We start from the raw sequence: 17,376 nt of genomic DNA on the forward strand, positions 1-17,376 counted from the left end.
GTGTGGATCAAGTTTTGACGATGACTATCGTAAAAAACATGAGATTAATCGTCAAGACGGAAAGAGTATTTTGGAGCACCTGAAAACCCATTTGACGCTAGTAAAAGGAATACAATATATACCACCATCGGTAAGCTTCATATTTTATTCGATTCTATTTTACTGGGACTTAGAAAGTATCACGAGTTGTAAATTGTAATTTTTCATTCAAAACCTACCCTGTTTATTTCAAGGCTTAAAATATCTTATATCTACATAATCAGTGTTGTGTTTTATCCATAGACAATTAAAACAACTAGATAGCCGACTACAGGATAATATTGAAGTCAACCGCCATATGCCAACAGGGCAATGTTTACAAAATCGCATGATTGATATTATTGATATATTATATTGATTTATTATCAGATATCATTGTATTATCTATTGAGTTATTATGTAAATATTGCCCTGTTGGCATATGGCGGCCCGACTTCAACATTCTTGTGGCAATTTAATATATAGTCGGCTATCTAGTTGTTAAATATGTCTATGGTTTTATTTAGATAGGTTAGTTATCTATTTAAATTCAATATAATATATTATTATAAGCTTATAATTTGGTTTGTTTAAATGCACAGTTATTTTTTTTTTGTTAAGTACTTTGAAACATTACTACATTTTATTATATTATTATGTTTAAACTAAAAAAATAAATGATAAAGTGCAATATGCAAGGTTATTTAATTTTAATAATTTCCTATCACTTATTTGTTAGGTATTAAATATTGTTACCGGAATTTTAAATAGTGAATATTTATGTAAATATCATTATTGTTATTTATTTCTATTAAGTATTAAAAAAGAAACAATACATTTGATTTGTATTTGTATTTTTATTTATTTTAATTGTATTCATTAGGTAAAACAATAATGAATTATTAAAAAACATAATATATGTAGGTATAAAGAAAATTTAGAGTTCACAAAAATTTTGAATTTCAAATTCTAGTCGGCAATTTTGAAGATTACACCCCCCCCCCCCCCCTCATGATTTTTTTTTGAGATCGTCCCTGACTGTAGAACTCGCTCAATTTTGGTTATAGAGTAAAAATACCTATTATAACATTTAATTGTGATAATATTTCTGAGGGCAAGTCGTCACGTTTTTTCCATTATACCTGGTATAACGTTCTTTATTTTATTTAGAAATAGAAGAAATGTCAACATTTTAAAAATACATTTAATTTAAAAAAAATATTACAATGGCTTGCCCAAGCCCGGATTAAGGGGGGGGGCATGGCCCCCGGGCTTTGAAAGTTAGAATTTATTTAGGGGCCTCTAATTTGTCCATTACTTTTTTCGTTATAGGCTATGTAACACTAAATAAATCACCTAAAAAAAATCGATGATTATTTAGCAAGGAAAAAAGCTTATAAATTATAATTTATAAATAAAGTGATACATAAATACATTATTCATTATTTATTGCTATATGCTTATATACCTAATATGTTTTAAATGAAGCCCTTGTACGAAAAAAAATATATTAAATAATATACAATGTGTTCCAGGGTGAAGTGATCGGCCAACGTCATATGAAAGTATACCAAAAATGACGAAGAAATACCCTTTAAAGATTGAATCTAACTTTTATTTTTTTAGTTATGACTTATGAGCAATTAACTTCTTTTTATCAAAACCATGCGTATCACGCATTTGTTTATGTATCTTCAAAACTTTTCAACATTTTGACGTAATTTTATTTTTATTTTAAAGCTATTTAATTGTCCTATCAACTGACATACGCAATTAAACTAGAAATGAGCTAATTATTTTTATTAAATTTAAAAAAAAGAGAAAAAAGTTGGCAAAAATTAGTATTTTTAAAAAGAAATTGAACATTATTCTAAATAATTTATTATTAACTATGAGTTAAGAGTTTTTGTTTTTTGTATTATAACAACTAAAATGTACCGAATAGAAAATGCTAATTTTTGCCTACTTTTTTCTACTTTTTTTATTTAATAAAAATAATGTGTGAAAATAATAGTGCATTTCTAGTTCAATTGCGTATTTTGGAGTGTTGATAGGATAATTAAATAGCTTTAAAATAAAAAAAAATACATAAAAATGTTAAAAACTTTTGAAAATACATAAACAAATGCGTGATATGTATGATTTTGATAAAAAAAGTTTGCCCACAACTTAAAAAATAAAAAAGTTAGACCCAATCTTTAAAGGCTATTTCTTTATCATTTTTAGTATACTTTTATGTGACGTCGACTGGTCACTTCACTCCGGAACACATTATACACATTATAATATTTTTTTTTTCGTACAAGGGCCTCATTTAAAACTTTGGCCCCTGGGCCTCTAAATGTCTTAATTCGGGCTTGGTCTTGCCCTCAGAAATATTGTCGCAATTCAATTTTATAATAGGTATTTTTACTCTAGAACCAAAATTGAACGAGTTCTAGGTACTCAAACTGCGTAAACTGCGTTTTGTTTACGTCGTACCTACGAGACAACCTAATATGCGGGTATGACGTCCTCTTAATGAAAACTGACGAGCTCTCAGTAAACTTCGTTGTGTACTACCTATGTAGCCATGTAGGTATAGGTAAACATAAATTTTATTATAAAATTAACAGTAATAAATATTATAATATTTTCATTGATTATTTTCGACTTTAGTTCAAGATTATAGTATGTACCTATAAGATGAGAATTAGGAACCCCGAACCACCAAAAAAACCAGTCCACGGACGTTTCGTCCCCGGCAATTATTGAGATAGGACGTTTCGTCCCCGGCATACTTTAATAATCTAAATGCATTAATTTTTAATGAATAATTTAATCTTTAAATGACAATACTACAAACTATACAAATACATAATCACGATTGTATTAAGTCCACACAAAATGTAGTAAAAATTAATAAATTTAAATTAAATAGGTACTATAATATTAAGATAAATTTTTTATTTATTTTTAGGTCAACTGACTTATGTTTTTTAAATAGTATAAAATGTCATTATCGTCATTATATTGAAATCCCGTGCAATATCATATCGTGAATATGATACTTTCCTTAAAACTAATTATTTTCGGTACATTTATTATTTCATTTTGTTATTAATTTTTAATTTTTAATTTTAATTAATTTTTAATTACTCAAATACTCTTAAAATAAAGTAGTTAAATAATTATATAATATTACATTGTTATAATGTTAAAGTAAAACCACGACGGCATGGTATTTTTATTTAACAAGAATAATTATAAGTAGAAACAAATTAAGAATTAAAAGAATCAAAAAAAGTATTTAATAAAATATTTGAATAATTTTACTCAAATACTTTACAACACTATATATTAGACATTACAGAATTGTTCATTAAAAAACAATGCATTTAGATTATCAAAGTATGCCGGGGACCAAACGTCTTATGGCTAATAACTCTCCGGGACGAAACGTCCTATCTCAATAATTGCCGGGGACGAAACGTCCGTGGACTGGTTTTTTTGACGGGGGCGAAACGTCCGCGATTCGTAATATTCGTATTTAGAATAGTCGTAATCAGAATTTTTTCTGCAAAGAAAAATTTGTTGACTCCTGGAGATCTATCTATTTCAATAAGAGAAGCAGTAAGGAAATTAAAAAATATTTAAATTTAGGACAGTGAAAAATGTGATTTTAATAATAGGAACCTAGTTCAATTAAATACCTAGGTAGTTAAGGAATAATCAATAAATAAAGTATTTAATACCTACTTAAGTACTGAACTTTTTTTTCAAAATCAAAATTATTTAAATTTATTATTTATTATTTCGAATTTAATCATAATATAAAATAACGTAAAAGTCTTTTGGTTTGCATTGCCAAAGCTAGACCGGGAAATTCTATAGCTCGGGCAGGCAATAAATATTTAGTTTTGTTTACATTGCTCGGATCGGTGATCACCACGATTTAAGATAATACTATCTTAAATCGTGGTGATCACTCATCAGTCATCGCGATCGCACGGTACCATAATGCCCAGGCAATATATACATTACGTCATTACCCGATAGTCTACTTTGCCCTTAACATAATTAAATATTAATAAAAACACTCCGGTCTCCGATACTCGTCGATCGTGTCCACGACACGTAGGTTTTGAGATCGTGCAGTCAGTGTTGTCTAGCCTTTGCGCTTCTATCCGCGATCCCCGTACATTCGTCACCCGTCGCCGTTTTCGAGTGTTTTCGACGAAGACGAACGATTAACCAACCAACAATAGGTGCCCAACACTGCTGGCAGCTGCTCTGAACGGTTACCTCCATACCCCCCGCGAGCGTATACCGAGTATATCGTTCCGGTCCGGTTACCGTGTCCGCGAATGCTTTGTGCCAACTGCCGAGACGGAACGGCTGCAAGATAAAAAAAAAAAAAAAAGAAGCGTTTCACGGAATATCAGCAGCTATTACCCGTATCGATGTGGCTCAACCTCGATCGCGTGGCGCACGGGACATTGCCGTAAACAGTAATATTTTACCTATAATTTAATTTAATATTATTATTTTTTAAACCGAACGGCGATCGTCAGCCCCTCGCCGCCGCCGACGAAAGTTTTCTACGTTTTTCACCGTTTTCGTTATCGGCTTATCGCCGAGCGTTCGTTGCCCCTCCACCCCCCCGCACCCCACACAACCGTCGCGCGCTCTCCGACGGCCACCGCTGACACTCGCGCCTGTACGGCTATAGTGCTATACGTGTATTTCGTCCACACACGGACACGATTGCGGTGCGTGCGTTCCCGATCGTCTGATATAAGTGATATAGTTATAATATAATAGTGATAGACAGATAGATGTCATAATAATAGCGTAGTCTCGCCTGCAGCGGTAGTGTGATGTGTGTTGTCAAACAATAATAGAAAATTAGGAATTAGAAAAAAATAAACTGCGTAAGCATATCGTCAAGGGTGTGGGTGGCCGCCACCTACTCACGAACCGTTTCACGTCGATATCGTGATCTGCACCTTGTCCCGGCAAACCGTGGGTAACGAGTGTCGAGTGATACGTGTAATTACGTTGCAATCGTATTTCGAGTTTGCGATCCGACACAATGGCAGCCGAGAGAGAAATCGCCGCCGAGGACAGCATCAAAGTCGTCTGTCGTTTCCGTCCGCTTAACGATTCTGAAGAAAAAGCAGGGTCCAGGTTCGTCGTTAAGTTTCCCACCGGACCCGATGAAAACTGCATCACGATCGGCGTAAGTACACGATACTCGACCTACCAATGCCTTTGCTTACTTATCTCTATTAACTTCATACTGCTTTCAATGTTTTTTAATCGATTCTTCAGTTTTGAATCTGACAGCATAAGAAGTATTTTGTTCACCGATAAACCTTTAGGATAAATCCATTTTATGTGTGCTTACTGCCCAATACTCCTCATCGGTATACTATATATAAGTAGGTAGGTACTATTAATTGTCCTTTTTCTTTGGAAAATTCCTCCACAAGTAGTACGTATTTCTGCTTAATATTCAATTAGATTTCAAATAGAATAAGCTCAAGAACTAGTAACAACAATTTTAATAAAATATAATCATTTTTTTTTTAAATCCAACTTTTATTTTTAAGTTTCTGAGATGATCTATGAACTTTCATTTTTAATTTACACATTTAGGTAGAAACCTCTGCATGTACTTAATTTTTATGTAATAAATAACTTTTAGGTTCTTATTCATCTACTCATAAATGATAACAACTTTTTCACGATTAGATAATGAATTGAGTTTACATATTGTACTTGCATAATTTAACCAATTTAAATTAGGTTAATTTAACTAACTATCAATAGGTTGGTATTAAAAAAAAATACAAGATAAGTAGGTACTACCTATGAAAATATAAAATTATGATTATAATATAGCACAGATATAGGGAGGTTATGCTAGTTAAAGTATTTTAGAATTTTATAGTTTACAGACGAAACTGCAAATGATAGGTAAAGCTCTGATAAATAAAACAGTAGAACAATTTAGCATAAAGAATCTGTTAATTATTAGGTACCTGCCTATCCATTATTTAGAATAATGCTGATATCGATCATTTTGAATTTGAACAGTTTCTACATTTTTACTTTGTGTAATTTAGAGTGTAAAAGCGCTAGGTACTTATGCTTATATAATATTAATATATCTATATAGGTATTATGTGACAATTTCAATAATAAATAGGTAAGAAATTAATTCACTCTCTTATACTATCTCTTAAACTACTGTTATTTACTAGATATTTATTTGTTGTGAATGATGAATGTGTTTTAAAATAGGCAAGTTAAAAATATATTTTAATAAACTTCTTACCACATTTGATTAATTTAAAGTTACCTAATATATTAAATAATTTTATATACAGGATGATTCTTTCAAGAACCAACATCTTAGGAAATACAAGGAATTTTTTTAATATTTAATTACCTAGTATTGGTTTTACCACTTAACTTTGGCGATAAACCCGGTTTTAAATTATTTGTTTTGGCCAACAAAATTAAAAACTGATTTTAGCTGTCTATTTATTCCCTAACAAATTTCTAAAAAAAAAAACTGGCCTTGTGAACTTTAAATATAAAGATAAAATTTGAAATCTTATATTTTCTAATATATTATCTGTTTTGTACTTAATAAAAGAATCATTCTATTTACATATTATATTTGAATGTGTGTAGGTATAATATACCTTTACATATTATGTAAATCTAATTATCATTGTACGCACAATCACATTCAGTGATAGAAAATATCTTAGTTAGATAGGTACTTATATTTTATATATAAATACTTCTTTTTATTAGCCTATTTTATAGTTTTTAATTAAATTTTTTAAGGATAATAGACCCAAACTTTTTTTTAGAAATTGAAACAAATGAAAAAAAAAAATAATTTCACTTAGATTTTATATTTTCATCAGGTTATTTAAAACAATATTAACTATACCTATTGTTGATGAGTGGGATTATAAAATAAATTGTAATACAAGATTAAAAGAGTCTAAATATTTCAGTGTAAACTCAGTATTTAAAATTATTTTTGAGTTTATAACAAAAAAATAAAAGCCATTAATATTATTATAGAATGCAAATAATGGTGAATTTGAAGGAAATTTAGGTATAGATAAGCTTGGATTAAAGTGGCAGGAAGATTTAGTTCTGATGTCCATTCTTTCTTCCAAGCCAAGTAAATAATATTTAAGTATTTTAGCATTTTTACTTAATATATGTATTTAAATAATTATTTAAAAAATGTACATACAGTATATCTAGTATCTAAAGTTAAAAATGAAGTATCTTTTCAAAAATGTTTATAATAATCAAGTTCAAATATGACAACAAATTAACCATTTGACGAGCACGGGCGTATATTTATGTTTGGATAAAATGCTCATGTACGTCCCCAATTACATTTTATGCAGAAACCATTTTTTTTGTCTCAATGACATGTCAATATTGGTTGTACCTTGTGTGATAATTTATATGCCCTATGCTACTGATCCTAATTTTAACTAAATAATTATTTTAAAAAATATATATAATATAATAATTTTTCACAACTACAGGCTCACATTTTTGAGATAGTAATATAAGTTTTTCAATAGCATAAGTGCATTTTACTTTTTACTGTATAATGGTGACCAATAGTTAATATAAAATAACTACTTTATTTCATAAGGTATTTTTATTTATTAGTTACCTAGGTATTATTTTATTTAACTAACATTCATCATAATTTAAATAGTGTTCTTTGAGTTAGATTCATTGTATAATCCAAAATAAAACAAAATTAATAGATTCTTTTTAATATAAAATTGTAATCATCTAATTATGATATTTTTCAATCCGGTATTCTACATTTATAAAAACATTTAGGTAATTCATTGATTATTTAAAAAAAAATAAAATTACAGAATAATAGTATATAAAACCAAAATTTTATTAAACAAGGAAATTATTAATTTTATGAAGAGAGTAAAAAGTTAATTATTGGTTGAAATAAATATTGGTACATAATTATCATTATATATATATAATTTATATTTTATATTTTTATAATTTCTTTATATAGTTAGATAGATAAGTATAATACTACTTTAATCCAGGTATTACAATAAGAATCATAGGTATAAGCCATAATAATTGTTTGATTTTAATTTTACCTTTGTTTGTATGTTTAGCTTAAAAAAATACAAGCAAAGTTGTTCCAATAATTGTCTTATTTGTTGTGTTAGTGATGTGTTACTGTCAGCTGACAAATAATATTTAAAAAATACCTAATTGTTATATATTATTTTATGTTTAGGGAAAAGTTTATTTATTTGATAAAGTCTTCAAGCCAAATGCCAGTCAAGATAAAGTTTATGGTGATGCAGCAAAGTCAATTGTATCAGGTAAAACTTTTTATTTTTATTTTTTACTATAATAATATAGTAGTGTTTTTATTTAAACTTATTTTTTTTTTTTACAGTGAGTTAGAAATAAAATGTTATTAGTGTTATAATTATTTAAATAATAGAATAAAAAAAATAAATATTTTTCTTCCTTTTCGAAATTATGTTTCTATGAACTTATTTAAATAGTAGAAACACAATAGTAAGGCACAGGCCCCTACAAGGGGGGACTGTTGAACTTGGGTTGCAAGGACCTGGCTATTTTAGGAACGCGTTGAAATTAATTTGAAATTTTGATAGGAATAGGTACTTATTTTATATTAAATAATATTTTATGATACAAATGTATATTATATATTATATGTATAATATATTAGGTGATCCCGCGCATTCCATTGCCCGTAAAAAATGTCAACTCTTCCTTGGTAGTTAATTTCTGAAAATTCTATTTGATCCTTGCTTGAACTGATTTGCCCGATTAACCAATGGCAACCGATATACACAAACAATTTTACTGGTTTTTACTATTACTATTATAATCTGCAACCAATGGTAACCGTTTATTAACAAATAAAAAGTTTCAATTTCCACAGTGAATCTCAAATTCATTGTTTGAGCACCTTTAATTTACCCTTTTTTGCCACAAATGGTAGCCTATTTCCTTTTCCAAAATATAATCTATCAATGTACCAAATTTTATCAAAATCGGTTCAACAGTATACGAGTGAAAGTGTAACAGACAGACTGACTTTTGCATTTAAGTAGGGATTAAGTCATTTTGTTATTTTAAGAAATGGGTTAACTATTGATTATCTATATATCATGTATGGGACACTCTTGGTATCTCTTGTAATTGATTGTATTTGTTGGAAATTTTGTTTAGGAGCCCAATATTTTATGTGGGTCAAGCATAATTTAACAAGTACCCTGATAACAATAAAACATAGTAGTTTTCTTACATGTGTATTTAAGTATCTTATAAGTTTAAATTAATTAAATTAATTTTAACTAGATGTACTTGCTGGTTATAATGGAACAATTTTTGCATATGGTCAAACCTCTTCTGGTAAAACACATACTATGGAGGGAGTCATTGGTGATCCATCAAAACAAGGTATTATTCCACGAATTGTCAATGATATATTTAACCATATTTATGCAATGGAAGAAAATTTGGAGTTTCATATAAAGGTGTCTTATTTTGAAATCTATATGGACAAGATTCGTGATTTATTAGATGGTATGTTGATATTTTTGTTCATAATTATTAAAATGGTTAAATAATTTGTTCAATATTGACTGTTTTTAGTATCAAAAGTGAACTTGAGTGTTCATGAAGACAAAAATAGAGTTCCTTTCGTAAAAGGTGCTACTGAACGTTTTGTTTCTAGTCCAGAAGAAGTATTTGCTGTTATTGAAGAAGGCAAAGCCAACAGACATATAGCTGTGACAAGTAAATTTATGATAGTTAAATAATTATTAGAATAGATTTAAGTTTCATATTTTCATTTAAATCTTAGACATGAATGAGCACAGTTCTAGAAGTCATAGTGTGTTTTTGATAAACGTGAAGCAAGAAAATTTGGAAAATGAAAAAAAATTATCTGGAAAACTTTATCTTGTAGATTTAGCTGGTAGTGAAAAAGTAAATGATTTATATTAATTATTACATTTAAAATGTAATAAAAAAATTGTTAATATTTGTATGAAACTATTATTATCTTAAGGTAAGCAAAACTGGTGCAGAAGGTACAGTATTAGATGAAGCAAAAAATATTAACAAATCATTATCAGCTTTGGGTAATGTAATATCTGCATTGGCCGAAGATAAAAAAACACACATACCATATCGAGATTCAAAACTAACACGTATATTACAAGAATCATTGGGAGGAAATGCTCGTACTACAATTATAATTTGCTGTTCTCCTGCATCTTTCAATGAGTCAGAAACAAAATCAACCCTAGATTTTGGTAGAAGGTGAGTGAATCTTAAATACCTCTGAGTTAACATCCTAATTATCTAGTGTAGTAATAAGTGATTTAACATGACTAAATATGGGACATATTAAACAAATTCTAAAGGAATAGATTAAAATATTTTAAAATTAAAACAGTGTGTGTATGTTTTTACTCTTTATGAACAAATTAATAAAACATTTGTTATCATTCACATAATTCTAAAATTCAATAAAGATAGTGGACCTCAAATAACAATAAGGTGAAATAGATATTAGCTTGTATGTTGCATGATATCTATTTCTGTAATTATAAACACAATGTTGTTAATATTCAATATTGTTGTATGTGATGTGTTTATATGTATCACGTAAGATATGGTCGGGAATGCAACTATATTATATAGTTTTTTAGTTAAAAAAAATTATGGGGATAAGTAATTATTCACTGCAGTGGCTCCCAGCCTTTTATGAGCGGCACTAACATTTTAAATTCAATGTTTTTCAACCTTAAAAAAAATCACTTAAAAATTGATAACATATAATTATTCTCATGTTTGGTGAACACTAAATTATAGTATAAAATAATAATAAAAATAGAAATTATGAGTATTACGATTATTTATAATATTTCTAACAATTTTCATACTCAATCTTTTTTTTATTATTCAATTATTTTTTAGGAAAATACTTTTTTAGAAAGTCACAAAGATCTTGCTGAAATAACATGTGAATTATGCACTTGCGACCCACTATAAAAACCTTTGTGACCTTAGGTTGGGAATCGCTGAGTTATTGGCTTAATATTCTCTAGTTGTTGATTTAACACAAGTACTATGAATAAAACATAATCATTTATTTTATTTACTTTTAAGAGCAAAAACAATTAAGAATGTTATTACTGTCAATGAAGAGTTAACGGCAGAAGAATGGAAAAGACGTTATGAAAAAGAAAAAGAAAAATGTACACGTTATAAAGCCAAGTGTGATAAACTACAGACTGAACTTAATCGGTAAAACATTTTTAGTATGTCTATTTTCAATAATAAAACTAATTCAAATTACATAGTTGGAGGTGTGGAGAAACTGTAAAAGAAGACGAACAAGTTAATTTACAAGAGCCAATGGAAGCATCTACACCAAATGTCCAAGTTGATATTAAAAAAGGTATCAGTATTAATAAATCTTAATTTTTATAGTCTTCTTAAAACACATAAAATAAAAAAAGCAGGTAAGTGGATGTCGTTCTGCTGTACAGTAGATTACAAGTGGGTCATTGTATAATGGTTGTATTAAATTTTAATTCAATGATATAATATCATTGTATAAGAAAAACGATTCTGAGCGGAGATGGTTTGTCAGTCTGGATATTTTATATTGTTATTATTTATTTTATCATGTATGTAATCAAGTTGAACTAATATTAAAATATTACAATTTTTTATTCGTTTCTATGGTGATAAACAAAGCGTTAGAAATTAAAATCCCTTTCTTCGCGTTTTTCGTCATTTTTCGGTGGTTTTTCCAGTGGCATTAAATAACTATTGAGAAAATCGAAAAATGACCTCTCTAAAGTACCATCTTGATCCAATTTTCTAAAAGATAAGGTACTATATGTTGAAATCGAAACACTCCTTCTGGAAGAAATTTTGTATACAGAATATAAAAATAAAAATAAAAAAAAAATAAACACCATTGTAAAAACAATAGCTCCCTCGCTCCGCTCAGAATCTAATAAATACATTTTAAAAGTAATTTGTGATGCTTACCTCTTTTGTGTGAATCACATTCATACCACTAATAAACCATAGCTCAATGCTAAACAAATTAAGTTTGGTCATTATATTTATATTCTAAAATTAAAATTGAATAAATAATATCAATTTATTTATTTTGTTTATAGAATTAGTGGTTGGTCCAGTTCCTGCAATACCAGGAGGCGTAATGACTGAATCCATGTCAACAGAGGAAAGACAAAAACTTGAAGAAGAACGTGAAGCATTATATCAGCAATTGGACGATAAAGATGAAGAAATAAATCAACAAAGTCAAGACATAGAAAAATTAAAAGAACAAATAATGGAACAGGAAGAAGTAATATTTTAATTTAAGTTAATGTAACTATGGAAAAAGTATTAAATTTTAATTTGATATATAATAGCTTCTTACATCAACTCAAAGAGACTACGAGCAGTTACAACAAGAAATGCATAGAATTACTCAAGAGAATGAAAGTGCGAAAGAAGAAGTGAAAGAAGTTCTGCAAGCTCTTGAAGAACTTGCAGTTAATTATGATCAAAAAAGTCAAGAAGTTGATGTGAAAAATAAAGAAAACGAAACTCTTATGGAAGAATTATCAATAAAAGAAGTATATAAAAAAATAAATTTTATTACCTATAGTAATCAATAACAAGTATAGAAAATGTACTAATATTATTCTATTTTAGTCATCTTTGAACTCAACATCCTCTGAACTACAGCAGTTAAAAGATATGTTCGTTCATCAAAAGAAACGTACAACAGATATGTTATCAAATCTTCTAAAAGATATAGCTGAAATTGGAGCAGCAATTGGAAGTGAAGCTGAACTTAATGTAAGTAATTTTCCAATCTATTGTTTTTTTATAGAAAGCCTAGTTTAATATTATAATCTAAATTTATCATATTTATTTATTTATTAAAGCAACAAGCTATTAGTGATGGTAATAGCAAGCTGGATGAAGAATTTACTGTTGCTAGACTTTATATTAGTAAAATGAAATCTGAAGTAAAAAATTTAGTTCAACGATGCAATTTCTTCGAATTGAGTCAAACTGATATGAACAAAAAAGTAATGTTTAGTAGTGTTTAACAATTAGTTTTATTAGAATATTAGTATATATTTTATTTCACCAAATTTAGGTTAGTGATTATGAGAAGGAACTTGGTGAAAGTCGTTTGAAAATCTCACAAAATGAGGCTCGCCTTAAATCTATGCAAGAATCTTTAAGAGAAGCAGAAAATAAGAAACGTACATTAGAAGAAAATATTGATGCGTTAAGAGAAGAGTTTGCAAAAATGAAAGCAGCAGGTATGACAAGTTGTATTCATTAGACTTTTAAATGAATACCTAAGATTTTTGTTTAACTTGAAAGCGGACCATATTTAAGTGGTTGGTTTAAGGCAATATTTTATATTTATCGAGAGTGCTCAGTGACTGTGTAGTGACGAAACATTAGTGTGCGTGAGTTCTCTAAATGATTTATGTAATTAAAGATAAACTAAACTTTGATTCTTGGAAATCTGTAATTTACATAAGCGCAGTCACACGTCACTACATTTTGTGATCAAAAATGATTCAACTCCTGTGGCTATGAAAGTCAAAATGTGAAAAAATCAAAGAACAATTCACCCGGTACTGAAAGCTTGATTAACATAATTTTGTTACACATTTTCAAAACATATTTGAATTCTTTATTCTCTTTTCTAGATTTTGTTGGAAATGGATTTTTGATTTCTCATATTGTTTAATATGTAGAATCTAATTCTTTTTTTTCAAAATTTACTTTCCTTTAGTGTAAAATAAAACAAAAAAGCATTTCTTATTAAACACAGACAAAATGCTAGCAAATTCAAATATTATTTAAAAATTAAAATTTGACTTTTGGAAGTATATGTTTAATTATATGTTTTTCTTATGGTCCAAGTGCACAAAAAAAAAAAACTACCAGCATTCAACAGTCTTAAGGCATTTTATCAAAACCTTTTATGATTATTTGCAAAGTGTGCTTTGTGAATATAACAATTAATAAAATAACATCTTTTTATCATTTCATCCCTACCAAGTCAGTAGTCACCAATGTTACCTGCCGTGTAGTATGCCACACCCCTGCACATAAGCTGGCCACCAATGTTTGTCCTTATTTTAAATAGAGTATAGTATAAGTGTCAGTTAGCACTAAGTGCATCTCATGATCGCCTAACGGCCATATTTTTAAGCCTCATCAGGTATTAAATATTTTATTGCATTAGTGATATTTTGAAATAATTATTTGTTTATTGATGTTTTTATTTTATAAATGTATTTTAGTTTGTTTAATAATTATAAACTTAAAATGAGACCTAATCTAATCTTATTAGCCAATAAATAATTAAATAGTTTCTGTTGTTTGTTAATTTGTGTTGACCTTAGGATTGTTAACCATGATAATCACTGGTACGGTTGTCAAATAATTTCCCAGTGCATTCGTGCAGTGATTGTTTTCTTTAACAGTAGCCATTATTATCAAAGTTATATTGCCACTACATGACTTATGTAACACTTATAATGTTACAATCTTTTTAAGTTGGGCCTTTAAAAATAGTCCATGTAGGCTTGAAGATATAGCAACTATATATTTTGTTCTTTTTTTTTTAATAAAACTGAATCACTACAATAACCACGTATGTTTCTAATTTTAGAACAAGTTCACATTGTATCATCATCGAAAGAAAAAGCAGAAGAAAAAGAGAAAGCTACTAGCATGCGAGCTGCTCTTGAAACACAAATGGACCAATTACGAGATGTCCATCATAAACAAGTAAACATTTGCATTAAATCATCTATAGTGAATGTAAAAACATTTTTTTTATTTTCATCTTTTATAAGATGAATAGGATCAATGAATGTTTTAATGTGGTTCTATGTAAATTCAATGTGAAACATTTTACTGTATTAACCTATTTAGATTGAACCCATATTTTTAGTGTTAGAATATTAATTTTCAAACTAAAAAGTTTATATCAAGTTTTAATTGTGATAAACAGTTTTTTACTTAACTAGGTATATTCAGTTATTTTCTTTTTTCAATATTATGTTTATCAGATATTATTTATTCTTATTTTACTTCTGTTTCACTTAAATAAAAGTAAATATATTTTAAATCTACATAGCCAACTTATGCATATTTTAAACCTTAATACTTAATGTATAGATAAAATAATGTTTACTAAAATGATTAACATCATTATAATCTGAATTCATATTAGTATATTTTATACTGTTATTACCCGAAAACAGCCTACAACATTTTTATATTTTTTAGAATAAATGTTAAGTTTTAATTACATTAAGTTTTCAATAACAATTAATAATAATAATAATAATAGTATATTTCAATACTTTCAAGATAGGATTAAAATTGTTAGATATTTATTTGAAATTCATCTTTTTTATTAGGTTGCTGATTTAAGAGATGAGATTAGTGAAAAGCAAGCATTAATTGCAGAACTTAAAGATCAAGTTCAAAAATATTCTTTGGCACAACAACAACTGCAAACAGATTACAATAAATTATTGCAAGAAGATCAAGAAAAAAGTCAACGCCTTCAAGAATATGTTTTAGCCAATGAGCGCCGTGAACAAGCACGTAAAGATCTCAAAGGCTTGGAAGATACTGTTACCAAAGAACTACAAACATTACATAATTTACGTAAAATATTTGTGCAAGATTTACAAGTATGTTAATGAAGTTATATTAATTTTTGAATGGATGTATAAACATTATTTATTTGTTAGTCTCGCATGAAAAAATCAGCTACAGCTGAAGATACAGATGAAGCCAGTAGTGGAGGAACATTAGCCCAAAGACAAAAAATTAGTTTCCTGGAGAATAATTTAGATCAACTTACCAAAGTTCACAAACAACTGGTCAGGGATAATGCCGATCTACGATGTGAATTACCCAAATTGGAAAAAAGATTACGTGCTACAATGGACCGTGTTAAGGTTAGTTTTAATTTGATAACTGCAAATAATTGAAAATAACATTTGATGATACATTTCCTTTATATTGTTTCTTAGGCACTTGAATCGGCATTGAAAGATGCTAAAGAAGGTGCCATGAGGGATAGGAAAAGGTATCAATATGAAGTAGATCGTATTAAAGATGCAGTGAGACAAAAGAATTTAGCTCGCAGAGGACCTAGTCCACAAATAGGTAAGTTTATCAACATAATAATATTAAATTGAATTTTGAGTGTTTTTTTTCATGTTTATTTAATGTAATTATTTAAAACTTTAGCCAAACCAATCAGAGCAGGACAACATAATATTATTTCAATTAATCGTATTAGTGAAGATGAACTAAAAAAACGTAAAGCTGCTGCTATACCTGGTACGTAATAATTATTTAACTATATGTTCTAATAATTTATAACACCACAATTAATTAATATAAATTTGTTATTTCTTTTACAGAGATTGCTGAAAGTAGTTAAAGAGCTTTTCTACAATAATTTACATTTATGCTCTTGCCAAACTGCAAGTGGTGGAAGTATTTGATACAAATTGAATTTATATTATTTACAGAAATAATTTTTACTATATAATTTTAGAAACCTATTTAATTATCGCACTTTCTATAATATTAATATATACTTACTTACATATTTATATATGCGAGTGTGTATCAACTTTGCAGCAGCCATTTTCCTTCTCCTTGCACATACCTTTAAAAAGCTGGATTTGAGTGGCTTTTGAAATGTATAATGGTGCTGTTTATCATTCGCTTTCACATTGTCTGTACTTATAAAAATCTAAATAATTTGATTTTAAATTCATTTTACTCTCCACTACCAAATTATACTTGGCTTATTTATTTATACATAAAGTTTAGTGGAAAATGATATTTATTGTTTTTTTTTAAAATTAATTAATTATTTAACGTCTAATTTTATTTATTTTATGCAAATGGCATGTATTTTTTTAGACGGCTGTTTATGCAATTATGTCTTATATTTATTTATTAAACATATTTTCCTATTTTTTTCAAACTTTGTTTATTAACCAACATTAAACATAGGTTGTGGTTATATTGAAACTCCAAATAAAGTTTTTTTTACATAGATTTTACCAAAATGGAATATATTAAATATCAAATTGGTTTGTGTTTATAACTTGAACATAATAATATGATATCTTTTTTTCATGAAATTTTCAATGTGACCTAATAAGTTAACATTAGCGCTCATTGCAATATGAA

General features: G+C 28.0%; 1 protein-coding gene across 1 annotated transcript; it reads left to right on the forward strand.

Moving 5' to 3' along the window:
- Positions 1-4,086: 4,086 nt before the first annotated feature.
- LOC100161601 (kinesin heavy chain) lies at positions 4,087-17,158 on the forward strand. The gene is made up of 19 exons (XM_001944705.5): positions 4,087-5,239; positions 8,330-8,417; positions 9,430-9,657; positions 9,727-9,870; positions 9,938-10,062; positions 10,145-10,398; positions 11,251-11,388; positions 11,445-11,542; positions 12,279-12,469; positions 12,537-12,743; positions 12,823-12,969; positions 13,059-13,205; positions 13,277-13,445; positions 14,816-14,934; positions 15,573-15,851; positions 15,912-16,121; positions 16,197-16,332; positions 16,417-16,509; positions 16,593-17,158. Exons 1-19 carry the CDS (start codon positions 5,093-5,095, stop codon positions 16,610-16,612), a joined length of 2,940 nt encoding a protein of 979 aa, XP_001944740.2. The 5' UTR covers positions 4,087-5,092; the 3' UTR covers positions 16,613-17,158.
- Positions 17,159-17,376: the final 218 nt, after the last annotated feature.

Source organism: Acyrthosiphon pisum, chromosome X (genome assembly GCF_005508785.2).
Source record: "Acyrthosiphon pisum isolate AL4f chromosome X, pea_aphid_22Mar2018_4r6ur, whole genome shotgun sequence".
Classification (NCBI taxonomy): domain Eukaryota; kingdom Metazoa; phylum Arthropoda; class Insecta; order Hemiptera; family Aphididae; genus Acyrthosiphon; species Acyrthosiphon pisum.